The 16,228-nt window shown below is 36.9% G+C and overlaps 1 protein-coding gene across 1 annotated transcript; it reads left to right on the forward strand.

Moving 5' to 3' along the window:
- The first annotated feature begins 774 nt into the window (after window positions 1-774).
- Window positions 775-14,482, forward strand: LOC124414456. The gene is made up of 15 exons (XM_046895403.1): window positions 775-1,023; window positions 2,530-2,946; window positions 3,039-3,307; window positions 3,477-3,680; window positions 5,774-6,029; window positions 6,151-6,225; window positions 6,304-6,393; window positions 10,211-10,479; window positions 10,984-11,112; window positions 12,131-12,386; window positions 12,779-12,908; window positions 13,453-13,571; window positions 13,681-13,755; window positions 14,149-14,238; window positions 14,335-14,482. Exons 2-15 carry the CDS (start codon window positions 2,650-2,652, stop codon window positions 14,455-14,457), a joined length of 2,382 nt encoding a protein of 793 aa, XP_046751359.1. The 5' UTR covers window positions 775-1,023; window positions 2,530-2,649; the 3' UTR covers window positions 14,458-14,482.
- The last annotated feature ends 1,746 nt before the right edge of the window (window positions 14,483-16,228 follow it).

Below are 16,228 nucleotides of genomic sequence, written 5' to 3' on the forward strand. Positions count from 1 at the left end.
ACATTTTTTTGACGATTTTCGGCAAATGATTAACTTTTCTGACAATTTCGCTACAAAAGAGCGATGCACCGTTGAAATTTGAACTTTCTCCGTTAGTTTGTTTATTTAGTATGGTAAGAAAAAGGGTGAGTTTGCTCGGTCGGTAAAGGTAGGAGTACTAAATGAGTACTCTTCAAGTACTTTTTATTCCACGAAAGAGGAAAATTTTAACACCGTGAGTGATAATTAAAGGTTGATTTGAACTGATAATCTTGAATGGAGTACCCATGAAATGCTTTTCGGCATAGCTAGAAAAAGGGTTTGCAGATCTGCCCTGTTGTTATATGGATAATTTCATAGCGTGCGATACTGCACCGTTGTAACAATAATACATTAATTTTCAAATTCTAGAACGGTCGAAATACGCGAATACGCTGTGAGTAAAAAAAGGACCGAAAACTGATTCTTTTGTTTGAATTTCTAAAAACTTATTGACACTTTGTTCCGGTTGAAATTTCAATTTAGCCTAATATCATCGTTCGTAAGAGGAGGTTCAGAGGAAAAAAATGGTATGTGAAATCGATGTATAAGATGTGTTTGTTTCAAGATAAAAATTGAAAAACAGAAAAAATCTATCAGTTACACCTGTTATTCCGAAACTTACGTGTCAACGCAATTATACATAACGATACCATATACAGTCTTGTGGAAAATTAATTTCGGAAATTGCATCATATTTCCTGCAGGATCTGATAATACGTTAGGCCTGTGGTCTTTATGGAACCTCAGATACACTTTGTTGGTCAATAATTTTATTCAGACCGAGCAAACGATACCGGCATTTCGACGACGTCCTCTGACAAGTCAATTAGAAGGTATACAGACTGGGGTGGTTTATGCGCGCTCGGCGTGTATGACATAATTATTCGTTATTAAGAACACTACTAGTGCACGTAAAACTCTGGGGTCTAGTACAGTTTACTCCATTGATGGGAGAGGATAAATTGCCGCGAAAGTCTTCAATTTTGCTGCATCATGATTCATGTGAGAAAAATCGAAAGCAATTTATCATTTTTTTAGACTTGATCTTAGAATTAATAATTTCACTGTTTTTCCAATTACTTGTTTCATTGTTTCTTCACTTCCCTGTATTTCCAAACAATAAATCCAGTGTTTCTCACATTTAAGTTTGTCAGATTTTTAATTTGAGTAGCTCACACAGACCAATATAATTTTTGTATTTTCAATCCGTCGGCGTCTGTATTTTGGATTTGACTGCAATAATAGATTTTTAGAAATTGCAAGGACAGCACGAATAGATTTATAATTTCAGTTTCAGAAAGCCAAGATCGATTTTCGAATTTTACGAGTAATACCCAAACTCACGTCACTAAGTTTGTCCAAACAGAATTCATTAATTCTAGATTATTTACGTAAATTAAATAGATAAAACTACTCAAAGTTATCTGCTATATAATACTGTACAGCTATTGCACACTGTGTGGAAAAAAAATCGGTCGTAATACATCCGACCAAACATTTTTTTACATAACCAAAATGTTTAGTTGATTTTTATAGCGCACAAGAATAAAATGTTTTAGTAGTGTCTAGGCAAAGGTTTGGCATAATTATCTCACATATTGTGTTGCGATTGGAAATCAGATCTATACAGTGAAATCATTTTTTGAAGGTTGAAAAATGATTGTTTAATTATTATAACTGAACAAATTACCGTATCAAAAAAAGTATTATTTCATTGCATTGACCAAATTAAAATTGAGATTTCGTATTCATAAGTACATTCATTCTTATTCAAAGTTTTTGTGCGATTTTGAAATAATTATTTCATTAATTTTGGTATTTACAACAAAACATTGGATCCCTACGGGAAACATTTCTAAAATTTTTTTCTAAAAATTGATTTTTTTACAACAGCAGAAAGTTTCCTCAAAGTCCAATAAAAGGAAATGGACGCCGTTTGTTTTTAAATGATACAATATAATTCTACTTTAAATATAGTTTAGCATTTTTATGGAACGATACACATCGGTGGAAAATAATACAATATTCATTAGCATGACTCGCGTGTCACTATCTCGTATGAGGATCAAGCTTAGATAAGTGTATTTCTAACCTACAAGTACAGCTGATCACGCTACGTAATCCTGCTTGTCAAGGTACATGCAGTAATCGATATCTATTAAAATATAAATTCTTTCAAATTAAAATACCTTTTCCATGTCAGCTCGATTTAATCATGTAATCAATGTACAACCTGCAATAATTTTTGTCATACCAATGTTGTATAATAGATATGATATTACACCTTGAAGAGACGTGATATAGAGAGTCGCAAGTCACAAGGTCATCTTTGAAAAATATTTTGAGATAACGATTTTCTATCCCATGATGAATCTCGCGTCGTATGAATTCAAAGTAAAAAAATTGGAACGGAAGTATACAGAAACCTTTCTCAATTCCGAAGTGTATGAAAACGTATATATCGTTTTACTAAAGTAAGACATTATTGTGTAGTATTATGATTTACAGGTTATTGGAATAACAACATTTGTACCAACAGTGGGATTATAATTTGAGCAACCAAATTGCTGGTACTCAACGTTTTCAGTGCTTGAAAAGAGAAGAGAGGAAACCCGAATTGGAAAGAGGATGAGGTTACCGATGCCGAACTCATTGGCTGCAGCATTTTCACCGACGCTCTTGGTCAACTTGTTTTTCGCAATCGGCGTCCTCCACTATCCACAGAAGAAACGTCGACCAATTCTTTCAGCTCTGTGGGCGGCAACCCATGTCACGGTTTACATGGTTTTTCTGAGTATGGCAAATTTGATGGAGTTGAAGGAGTTCATGGGTTCGACAATTGCGGCCAGTAACTATCGGTTCAACGGTTACTTTCAGACGATCTTCATCTCTGTTTCGATGTTTCTATCGCAGTCTAAGGATCGGGTAATGATCATTATATGAATTAGGTTCCTACAAAAAATTTATAGATTTCTTTGTTTGCTTGTTGATAATGGAATTAACGTCCTATGTTCCAGGTTACTACGAAAATCGTGATCAAGGCAATGGCCATCGATGAGCGATTGAGAGTGCTGGGTGTACCCCGTGATTATGATCTAATTTTTAAGGCTCAAATTATTCAGCATAGCGTAGCTTTCAGCTACCTTTTCATCTTAATAGTCTTGGATTTCTTTTACGTCGGTCTTGACTATCCCAGCGAGTCAACCCGCATCGGTTTTCTGCTGTTTGCTCATTATTTCTTGGTCTTCGCTTATGTCATAGATTCTAGCTACACCAACAGCGTCAGGTAATTTTCCAATGCCAAGCCTTATGCTTTAGATACAGGTTTTTCCGATACAGAGCTAGAAAATAATGAAATTTACTTTGGCGAATGTAGTATTAAAGCGTGAATCTGGCGAGGTATTTGTTAATGCAATAATTGGTATAACATGACAATGACTTTTTGTCTGGCACAGTTATTTCCGCAACAGGTTCAAGGGCCTGAATTCACTTCTCGCAGAAACGGATTTCCAAAGAAGAACTGAAGTGCAGCTGATTCAGGAATCGAATAACCAATTTTCACAAACCAACTCCTGGACATATAATGAAATCATTGGGAATGCGTTATCCATCAGACCTACAAACAACCAATGGCTGTTGTACGTCACCAAAGAAATAAGGTACGCATGTAACTTATTCCTTTCTGAAACCTTGAACATTTTCTTTGACATATTGACACTTTTTTTTTTGTAACGCTGAACAAATAACTGTGGCAAAACGATTTACTCTGAAAGAAGTGATCCCATTTCCTGTCACTTTTGTTACACGGTATTTCTGTAGTACAGATCATTTGATGTTTTTGGAACCGGGTTTAAATTCAACGTCCAAAAATCTGTCAGAAACAATTTTCCGTATTCTCTGATGCAACCACATTGATTCTTTTACTAAGTAATCAGTCTTGGAAATTTTTGACCGAAGGAAATTAAATGAAAACTCGGTATAAACGTGATAGCGCGAAATAATTTGAAAGCAAAGAATCTTGTCCACGTTTTAGATTCCTTTTTTGCACATATCCGCGAATGATTGAGTTGTGTTTCAGAGCAAAGTTTGGTAAAATTTCACGATGTTTTACCATTCCTAAGAACAATATGTGCCTCAAAAATTTCATCCCAACGGGTGTTCTGCATACACTGTCACTAAATCGACTCCTAATCCGTCTGGAACTAAAATTTAGCGTTTAATACTCCGCTGTTTCACATGCGAAGTTTTATTTACAGTTCTTATAAATAGATTTGCAATGTATCACACTGTTGTTCGTTTGACGGTGAAGAAAAAGAATGTTCATTCAATAATTACGTCACACGCCAAGGTCGAGGGCAAAAGTATGACAAGACCTGCCAGGGGAAGGGGAGTGTCAGGCTTGGTGGTGTCACATCTAATCTAAAATATAGATAAAACTGAATATGGCCACTGGTAAAATGATCGTTAAAGAAATATATCATTTTGAAGTTTCAAATTGTTTGTATTTACACCTTTTCGGCAGACGTGGCTTTATTCAAAACATTCGCGCGCTGATTTATCGGTGCCTTTTGTATTCATCCACCGAAAGACCAATGACGTTTTTGCAGTTCCTTTATTTCTTTGTCATTAAAAATAGAAAAATTGTACAAGGCTCTGTTTAATAAACAATGGCGACGATGCTCTATGGTTAGATGAAGATGTTGACACATCCAATATAAAAAGATAAAATTAGGAGTGCTGTTTTATTCAAGTTTTACATTAAAAATTGCCTAAATGACTAACGTCAGAACGAGCCCCCCCCCATCCGGAGGTGGGGGGGGGGGGTGGGGTGGGGGTGACGTTATTTATGGATAACCCCACACGAGGCCTCGTTCATAATTTTAAACTCCTAAGATTTGACTGGTCATAATTCTTTCGATTCTAAAACTTTGGGAATATGTTCTATTCGATTCAAAGAGTTTTTTTTTCACAGTTTTTTGAAAACTACCGAAAATGAGGAATTTCGGGTTGTATTTCTACCACACATTTTACGTATCTTTAAGGACGGGCCCTGGTCGATTTCGACGTTGACGTATATAATTCCACGTATCCCAAGCGCGAAAAGGGCTCGACAGCCCCATTCTAGACACAATTCTAAACAAAAACACTCCAACAAGTTTTCCTTAGACGCAGAAATAAAGAAATGGCATGGATTTCACGAAATCGCAATAGTAAATTCGTAGAACTCATTCAAAAGTAATAATAATAACTTGACAATCGAATTAGGTATTCGTGCTTATTGAAAACGTGCCTTGTTTCTTTTACTGTTTTTCTACTACTCTGCGACGGTTTGATTATGACGAGACTGTTTTCGTCAGATATCTGATTTTTATTTTACGTAAGAGACATGCATTTGTCAAAATAATAAAACTCTTTTCGAAGTACGGGCTCCCTGCGGAAATAAAGCGGGAGCTTAATTGGCGTTTTTGTGCGTATTCGTAAGCGGCCAGACGTGTAACTTCGCATCTGCCTTACATGCTCAAAGGTGAATTTTTAAACGTTCCAAACAATCGTATCCATGAAGTGTGGAAGGTGATTTTACTCATAATAGCCTCCTTCTCACCCGAGCTACACAATGCGAAGAAATAAAAAACTGTTGACCTGGGAACTGTTCTTGGAATTGACAGAATGACCCATTATACATAGTACCTATAGTTGTTCCCGGAATCTGACCACTCTTGAGAAACACACACGTTCAATATTATGTGTCCAGAACTATACATCGAGATCTTTACAACACGACGGTGGAATTGAACCAAGTGTATGCTACCCAGGTTCTCTTTTCAATCACGTTATCTTTTGGTTTGATAACGGCTCTTCTGTACACGGCCTACGACCTCGCAGCTGACGAACTGTCTCTATCTCTTTTTGACATCGTGATGACCAAGATTGCTTCTGCCATGTGGGTTATATATTATATTGCAAAAGTTGTTTGGCTCGTTCATACTTGTGCAGCTACAAGCAACGAGGTACTTGATCAATTTTGAAGAATGTTACACGCACTTTTGTATCAGAAACCGATAATGACTGAATAAGTATGAGGAATGGATGAGTTTCGCAGCCGACATGAGATTTAGAATCACTTTACAGGCTATGAAAACTGGGATATTGATCCAGGATCTCGCGGATTCGGCTCCGATCTATAATGGAGATGTTCGCGATGAGGTACATATGAATCCGACATTTCAAGTAGTGGCATATCAATTTATTCCATTTCAAGAGTTTTTTTGTTCTATGCCGCAGGTCAGTGTCTTCATTCTTCAGCTGATACAAAATCCCCTCTATTTCACGGCAGGAGGATTTTTCACTCTGGATTACGGCCTGCTGCGAAAGGTGAAAGTGACTGATCGAAAACTGCAGATAATTTATTTGAATTTCTAACTTGACGTCAAGACCTTTCGTAACTGATAATTGTTCGAAATTTACAGATGATCGGATCAGTGACGACTTTTCTCGTTATTTTGATTCAAATGCGCAGTATTTATGAATCCAAAAATGCACACAATAATGCCACGCTTTCTACGCTACCAACGAAAAATATCACAGGCTGAGTTACCTTCTTGAATTCTACTTCAATGAAACTTTCAAGAATTTTCAGAACCAAGCACTGATCCAACTATTATTAAGACGGGCGTGAACTAAGAATTCATCAGGATCGCTCAATCATTCGAAAACTTCTGCACACTTTGAATTCGAAAAAATTCTCTCACCGTGCGGTAACAAATTGCAATACAATTCTGGATTTACTCATAGTACTGAGCATGTAAGTATAATATACGCCATCTCTAATCTATATTAGAAAAAAAATGTACAATAAATAGTATAAAATACAAAATCTTATCTTAATCTATCTTAATATAGTCAAAATCAATGCGAACTTCAATCGACTGGTGGAAGAAATTTGCAGTCTTCACGTCGAGCGTATTTAAAAAAATTCAACGGGATAACTTTTGTCATTAAGATCTGCTACACAATGAAGATATACCAAGGCACCCTAACCCTTGCCAATTGACTGTCTAAATGGAAACAGAATATCGTAATCTATTGTTTCAATTTTTCACTATTTTGAACTTGCACCAATTCAGATATGGTGATACAATACCGAATAATATGACATGAAAGCTGTTATAGACACAACATTTCCTTACCAATGACGTTCGCAACTGTTACCTGTTTTCTGAACCACACGCACCTACAGCTGGCAACAATCATGTTCATTCGAATAAATCTGTACATCACATCGATGGCCCCTAATAAAATTTACTCAACTTCAGAGAAGCTGATTATAAAGAACATAACTTTGGTGTAATGATAATTATCCAAGAGACTTTACGGACCTTGATGATAAAGCAATTAAATTCTGTGTATAAGTATAGAAGATAATTGTTTTATCATCAATCTGAGCAACTCTACGGATCCCGATGATAAAACAGTCAACTTCTGTATATAAGCATAAAAGATAATTGTTTTATCATCAATCCAAGTAACTCTACGGACCCCGATGATAAAAGAGTTAACTTCTGTGTATAAGCATAGAAGATATCTTACTTCTCTGCGAGTAATAAAGCTTCACCGGCCAGAGTCCCAATAAGCTACCCATTATTCAAAACAATATTAATCGTATCCGATAAAGCAATTGCGGCGATTCGCATTTTCCGTCACTGTGTTCCATAACTTCAACAACTTCGCTAACCGATAGTTTTCACCGTTGCCTGTATATTTGAGTACAAATTGTCTGTAATTTTATAAATAATCCGAAGGGTACACGATTGAATGTGTTTTAGAAATTTTTACTGCTGTAGTCAGTGCAACATAACCGGCATGAGTCCCATTTTATTCACTCATGTAACGCCTATAATCTTCAGAAGTTTAAATCGACACATTCGATACCCAATGCAACTTATCACCCACAATGTAACCTTCGTATTGTCGCCAATTTTGTAAAACGTGAATAACAATACTTCCTGTTACTTGTGTATGTTTCAGTGCGGTATTGAACAATATCTATGCGATAATGCCCGAAACAGGCGATTACCATCACCAACAATTCACCTGTTTTACTCACTTTTAATTTAGGATACAAAATTTTTTCACTTTGACGTATAACTTTTTGTCACCATGTACATATAACAGAGGATACGCCAACTTCTCTGTCGCCAAAAGCATTTTATAGTTATCGAGAAATAACTAATTCAGGCATACTTCATCAACAATTTATGAATTGTTATCAATTGCATTGTACACATTCATTTATATAATTATATTTAGTGGGCACGATATAACTGTTAACGAGCCTTGGCCAGAAAAATTTCCCACACAGTATTGCTTTATTATACGACCATCGGTTCGAGTCCTTACTTGCTATTGTCTGGTAATACGCACTAGTCGTGTAGGTAACGAAACAAATAGCTCTATTGTAGTAAATGCACGTCGATAGGTTTATAGCACAGAGAGAGTGACGTCAAAGTTATCGGCTGCGAGAAAACAGGAGCTCGATTCTTGGAAAGAGGACTCTAGATGTCGCATGCTAAAGCATCAAGGGGACATTTAGAGTCCTATTTTCAAGAATCAGGCCTAGAATCTGGATGGTGACTGTACCGATGGCGAATAAGTTAAAATAATGGATTTCTCGATTAATTGGAAAAAAATAATCGATTATTTTTGGTCATTCTTAGGATAGAGTAACCAATAGGAGGCTATTATTCCGGCCTGAAGGCTGAGTGAGCACCACCCACTGATATATATTTATGTCAGTGATTAAGAGATGCAAAGAATTGTTCGTGAATTAATTTTTCCATTCAAATAATCTGCACGTAGGTATATAAGCATAATTTATTCAAGCAGACACGTAATGATTCAATTAAACCGGTTTGCAATTATGTTACATTCATCATCATTACTGACAACATGAAATTATCCAATGTGAGGATGGAAACAAGAGAAGGACCTTTTTTATTGCGAGTACAGGTTCTTAGATGTGCCTTATACTTCTACATTGTGCAGAACATCAGGCGGAAATAAATATTAAGAAGAAATCACGTATTTTAAGATATCAGAATGAGTTCTTTGTGTCAGTTCGTGATTTGATCGTATCACCCGATAACCGCAGTCCAATTCAAACCGAAATTGTTTTAAAGGACGAGGACGTACGCCAGAGTCAAAGTTGATACTTTGGAAACGTTTCGGTGTCTTCTTTACGTTTTCCTTTCAAATTCCATGATGGTGCAAAGTGGTAAGTGAAATGGAAATTTTGCTTTCCTTAAAGACCAATTCTCACAGTTCTTCGATAATTTTTGAGTAAGAGAAGTGATGAAAATTTATCAAAAGTTCTCGATAAAATTGGATCGTTACAATCAGCAAGAAACAAATTCGGAGAATTGTCTATAATGGTACTGGTTTCTCGCATGTTCTAGGTCGAAAGAATGTTAGAATACTGCAATAGAAATTTTTTTGACAAATTGACATTTTCATCAGAACTGTTTTTTCTTTTTTCTTTTGATGGCCAAGATTTACGAAATTCTCATCCGGTTTGCATAATTTGCTAGTTTGTCTATCGGTATAAAAATACTGTCTTCGAGTATTATGACATTCAGAATAAAGTAAACCAACAACTTGGTTTTGTAAAAACGATTGTCTTTCATACACATATGTATACATGGATTTCTCGATGAAGCAGATGAAATAACAAAGTAAAAGAAACCATTAACTTACCAGCCCCAGGAACATTACGAGAAGCTTTCTCACCGATGACTGTAACGATGTTGATCTTCGGAATGGATGTTTTCCATTATCCCAAGGACAGACCTCGACCATTATTATCAGCTATCTGGGGCCTGTTGATTGTAACAATGGATGTGGCACTGTTGAAAATGTCGAAATTGTCAGATGTGACAGAGTTCATGGGATCCTCAATCGCGGCCTCCAACTATCGCGCCTTCTGTTACATCCACCTTCTTTTTGTTGCCATCTCGATATTCACCTCGCAGTTTCAGGCTCAGGTTGTAATAATTATTATTCTTATAAAATTTGTATAATACGCAAACAAGTTTACCCGCAATACCAAAATGCACAATCTTTGGACGGTCTTATTATTTTGTGTTCTTCGTTTTTTTTCACGAACAGCGTCATTAAAAATTATGTCATGTTCCAGGCTACTAGAAGAATCTTTCGCAATTTTATCACCATCAACGCTCAGCTGAAAACAATGGGAATCCCCAATGACTATAGACTGGTGTACAAAACTCAAATTATTGATCTACTCGTCGGTTTTACATTCATGCTTGTCTTACATGTCCTGGATTTAATCTACATTGGCCTTGATTATCCTGACCAGGTCTCTCGCATCAGCTTACTATTTGCCGCACATCACTTTTTGACCTTTGCTTTCGTACTTGATGTTACCTACACTGCTTGCGTCAGGTGATCATAATATACACTTCAACAGAATTCCTGTGGATATCTCGAAATGACGTTATCGTGATACTGAACATACCATTGATTCTGATACAATTCCTGAAACCTCAACAGTTTATTTTAATGCCTTTGTATCATGTTCAGTTGGTGCTGAAAAAAAACTTTGACGTATCAAAACATAAATGAAAAATAAAGGTTACTGAAAATCGACTCACAAATTGCTCTACTTCGGTGCTGACTTCAAATTGAAAATTTCGTCGCTACAATTCAACTGTTGCTATTGTGACACAACTTTCCAAGGTTACATGGAACGCATATCGTAAAGCGTTATAGAAATTGTATGTGACTTAAGGTTTAGTTTACCCATACGACATGTTTCAACTGGTCAAACTGATGTTCAGATTTCAGTTGTAGGAATGCGGAGCAGTGTCAGAATTTTTGGAATATTTCACACAGTTGCAGAAAACTGCAACAATGATACGTACCTCATATAATTAATTTTTTTCACAGATATCTTTGCAACAGATTCCGACGCCTCAATTCCTTTCTTACAGAATCGAATTTACTAAAGACAAGAAATATACTATCCGGAAGACCAACAAACAACCAGTGGCTCCTTGGTGTCACCAAAAAAATAAGGTATCAAAGTAGGCTCTCTTTTGTGAAACTCTGACAATTTTCAGATCAACCGTGATAGAGATCGAATTTTTTTTATGGCAAATCCAAATCTGTGAAAAAATCTGATTATATGTCGCACCTTGGCGACAAAGGTGACACAACTAAAAAAACAGTTATTTTCAAAAATCAAACCGTCAAAAGCTTAAAGGGATAGTCCTTTGAACTTTCAAGGAGACTGCTTAATATCAAAAAGTTTGTTCACACCCAACAGAATGATGCGAATCAAAGTTGAAGTTGTCATAAGAACTCTGAAGGGAGACATCACAAATACGGTACAAAACCGATGCGCTGCGATAGCATCGATGCGAAACCTTTGCTCTCTGGTGGCAAGTTTCGAAACCACACAAACGTCACTTTGCATTGTTATAGATTCGAACCTCAGCAATCGAAATGTGGTATTAACTAATAAACGTTAATTTTTTAGTTATGTCACCTTAGTCGCCAAGGTGCGATGTGTCGTTTCATGAAATCCGGTTTCAATTCAACGTCAGAAAACTGATTAAAATAATATTTCCTCGTCACCAATTGTAACCACAGCAAACCCGTTCTAGGGTGATCAAAGAAAGTGGTTTTTAATAGCGTGAACGTGAATCACAGGAATGGAAAATGATACCTGTGTGCATAATATCTACATACGAATAATTGAAGTTGTTTGTAAGCAACGCTTGACAATACTTTACGATACTCTGCGGCTGATCAACACGATGCGCTTCAACCATCTTTGCACGGGTTGAATAAAGTCTTTTCGATGGGTTTTTCCACGCCACCCCCGCAAATTCATTACTAACGATTTTGCACTTATGACGTTATTTTTCACAAAGGCAAATTATTGGTTCATAGTTTTTATAAACAGATTCGCAATCTGACACAATATTGGTATACTGACCGTTTATAAAAAAGGCGAGAGACACATAATAGCGTTGTTACTGGTATTCTGGTCAATTTTGGTAAATAAAGACATGAAATATCAAATCTTCAGAAAAATACATCGAGAACTGTGTAAAGCGGCAATGGATTTCAACCGAGCGAACGGCATCCAGATTCTCTGTTCAGTCTTGTTGTCCTTCGGTTTGATAACGTCTCTTCTCTATACCGCCTACGACCTTGAGGTTGAAGCGCCGTTGGTTTTGCTTTCTGACGTCGTGATGACCAAGCTTGTTACTGCAATATGGGCTGTATATTATATCCTGAAACTTGCATGGGTTGTTAACGCTCATGCAGCTGCAAGCTCCGAGGTACTCGATCAATTTTATACAATGCAACAGGCACTTTTGAGGTTAATGTATCAGTTTTCGTCAAGTCACAGTAGATTAATACCAGTTCCGATCATAGTTTGATCCAACTGTCGCCACATTCCTTTCATTTGATCGGAGATTACGTCCATATCAGTGCAGATACAGGGGTACTTTGACCTAAGTGAACACTAATTTTTATATAACTAAGTATGCCAAATATTAAAACTTATGTCTAAAAGTTGTTCATTGTTCGCGAACACCCAGTAATCGAAGATATTAAAGTTCAACTTGACAAAATACATAATTTTATAAAGACAGCCACAAACGGTACAGTAACCTCAAAAGGTGCTTCTACACTACTTCAAAAAATTATAATGACCTGACATATACAGACGGGAGCAGCGATTGGGGACGGGGGAAGTTGGCTACGTCGGCAATACAGATTCAGAATGTACCGACCGGCTGACAGTGACACTGCAACAAGAATACTAGAGATCACGAGACCCAACTCGGGTGGTGGGGGTAGACCCATAGATATAGAGCGTGGACGGTTTTGAGCGTGAAAACATTTTTCTCGACCTCACTTCGTGACCATCTATCTACTTAAGTACCTACGAAACGATCTTCGAGGTTCATAACCTGCTCGCTACTTGCGCACCAAAGAAGTATAAGCCATATTGTATTTTGATATTTTAAATAAAGTCCGGTGAAATACATTACATTTATTTTAAAACGTGGCCATCATCGTCCACGACTATAAATCTGCAGTTTGATGATGGAGGACGTCGTGTTGAGTTCACTTGACGGCACCTTGACGGTGATACATTGCTGAGCTCTCGATCAACGACTAATCGAATGCTTAGAAAGAGAAGGATATTGACCGAGACTTTTTCCTTCTCTCTCACTTTTGAGAATGCGCAGTTTAAGCGCTGCTAGGCGAGATCATTCGCGCAATGCGAGTACTGCGCAATCAAATTATTCAAAATAGTAGAGTCTCTCCCCCTACCCTGAAACAAATGAATGTAGAGATGCGCAGTATCGGATTGCGCAAGTATTCTATGCTTAGCAGCGCTGCCACAGGGCTGCCGTGGATTGGCCCACCTCAGGCTACGGGCTTGGATAGGATTTCGGTCTTCTGGATGGTCTCTAGTCTTCTTGCACTACAGGCAAATCTGCATTGCCAAGGTAATCGAATTGTCCAAGAAATTCAGCCATCCCAGAATCACTGCCCCCCGTGTGTAGAAGAGATGATAACATTTCAGTGCACATTATGATTTACGGCATCACTTTCCAGGCTATGCGAACTGGAGCATTGATCCAGAGCCTTACGGCATCGACTCCAATCTATGGTGGAGACATTCACGATGAGGTACGTACATGAACATGCTCGGTAAATTAAATGATACAGAATGGGCCTTTTCACTAGTAATCACCTTAACAATCCAGTAGTATAGCTAATTAGATCGATGATTTACTATCATAATGCCACTTCTAGCAGATTTGAGGCCATAACCATGATTGAACGAAATCATACAGTCAACGCTCAGGATCAATTTATTCCTTTTCAAATCTCATTCAATAACAGAACTAGACTGGTCAACAGTCAAGACGTTTCTGAATATTATACAGACTCTGACCGTAGATGATTCTACACGCTATTGGCGTTTTTCCTATTTTCACATAGATTAGAATAAGTATACCTCGTTGCAGTTGATGCTGTATTTAACGTCTACTCAATCATATTTTTTTTTTCTTGCTACAGGTCTGCATCTTCACTCTTCAGTTGATACAAAATCCTCTCACCTTTACGGCAGGAAGACTCTACACTCTGGATTACAGCCTGTTTCAAAGGGTCGGCGTGAATGATCGATGATTGCAAATGTTTTATTCGTGACTATCAAATTGACTTCAATATTTTATATCAACTGGTAATAACTTGATATTTCAGATGATCGGATCGGTGACAACTTATCTCGTTATTATGATACAAATGCGAAGTATTTACGAAACACAACACATTCGAAATAATTCAATGTTTTCTACGGCACTAGCAGAAAATACCACAGGTTAAAATTACTGCCATCTATGGAAATAAAATTTTATTACCTCGCAATATGCGACTTCCGTTTGAGAGTAATTACTTTCGTAGACCGATGTGAAACATGTGCTACAACGAGTGGGCTCGAATCAAGTAAACTAGATCGATTGTATTGAATGAGTATTTGTTTCTGAATATATCTTTGACATATGCATTGTAAACAATTGATTGAGGAAAGTAGTTCAGCGTAATACATATTGAAAACGAATAAGACTCAACTCGTCGATGTATTGGCAATTTCTTCTGCTGCACGTGATAATTTCGATGAACTTCAATGTAAAAAATGTTTTCTGGCGAATTCTTTGTATAGTTCTTTGTTAATTTTCAAATATATGGTACAATATGTGACTGGGTAATTTTTTCTTCCATTACTTCACGTTGATGGTTCAGCGATTTATAACAATGAGTAAGCACCCGCTCCGATTCCAAAAACAAAAAATTGACAACTCAGACGCATTGTGAAGCTATTGTAGGATCTGAATTATCTGAAACGTAGATAATGAATTTGTATCCTGCGTAAATGACGTCTGATGAAGGTTTATCTTCATCAGACACACGAGTTACACTCATTAAATAAAGCTTCGTGAATATTTCATTTGACCATCACATCATAGACTTACAATTATACCACGGATGTAAACGCCGTCTTTCTTCTCGATGTGGCCTTTTCACATTATGTGACTCGGAAAAATATCAATTACTGCACCTACGAATGCTTGCGATATTACTCTATATAATGTGCATCATCAGAATGTGCATTCAATGAACTTTCGTAGTCTTAAAGCTTTGAAAATTAATTGCCCTTTCTTATGTCGGTATAATGATCAATTTTAAATTTTCATAAGAGATATTTCAAATATAGATTTGTCGGAATATTTTTAAGAAACTAATTGAAAATCACTTTTGCGCAGAAGTTCGCACGGGTGCCAGAATGCCACGCGAGCATACTTTCAAACGATACAAGAAAAGAAATCGACTCGCAGGTAAAACCCTTATCAAACTTTAAAATTTCACCCCTATTTTCGTATATATTTCAAGTTGGATTTGCTAGCCTTAATAACGTCTCAAGGTCTTCTACGATCGATCGTATCATTCTGACGGAACGAACGATACCGGTATTGCGGCAACACGTTCGTTGACGAGTCAGTTCTAATAAGTTCAACATAAGCTCGAGTGGTCTACTCGCGTTGGCCGCGTAATCATGTCAGTAAGATTATGACCAGTGAAAATCGTGTATCCAGTACTTTTTGTTTGTACCGTCGAAGTGAGCTGTTGCCAAATGCTTTGGCGCAATCATTTTGTCAGTTTTCCAAATTCGCCAAACACCGTTGAGGTAGAATTTTGTACACACGTGTAGTTTGATTTCGAAATTCATCGCAAGCTCTCCACTTTGTGGGCAATTGAGATTTTGATCGAGAGCTTACATGAATTTCAAAATTGAACTAGACGTATGCACAAAATACTACCTTACCTCTAATTACCGATAAGGTAGAATTATCGGTAAGGTAGAATTTTGTACAACTGTGTAGTTTGATTTCGAAATTCATCGCAAACCTCCACTTTGTGGACAATTGAGATTTTCATCGAGAGCTTACGATGAATTTTAAAATTGAACTAGTATGTACAAAATTCTACCTTACCTTTAATTACCGATAAGGTAGAATTATCAGTAAAGTAGAATTTCGTACATACATCTAATTCGATTTCAAAATACATCGTAAACTTTTCACTTGCTGTACAGCTG

The sequence above is a fragment of the Diprion similis genome, chromosome 14 (genome assembly GCF_021155765.1).
Source record: "Diprion similis isolate iyDipSimi1 chromosome 14, iyDipSimi1.1, whole genome shotgun sequence".
NCBI classification, from domain to species: domain Eukaryota; kingdom Metazoa; phylum Arthropoda; class Insecta; order Hymenoptera; family Diprionidae; genus Diprion; species Diprion similis.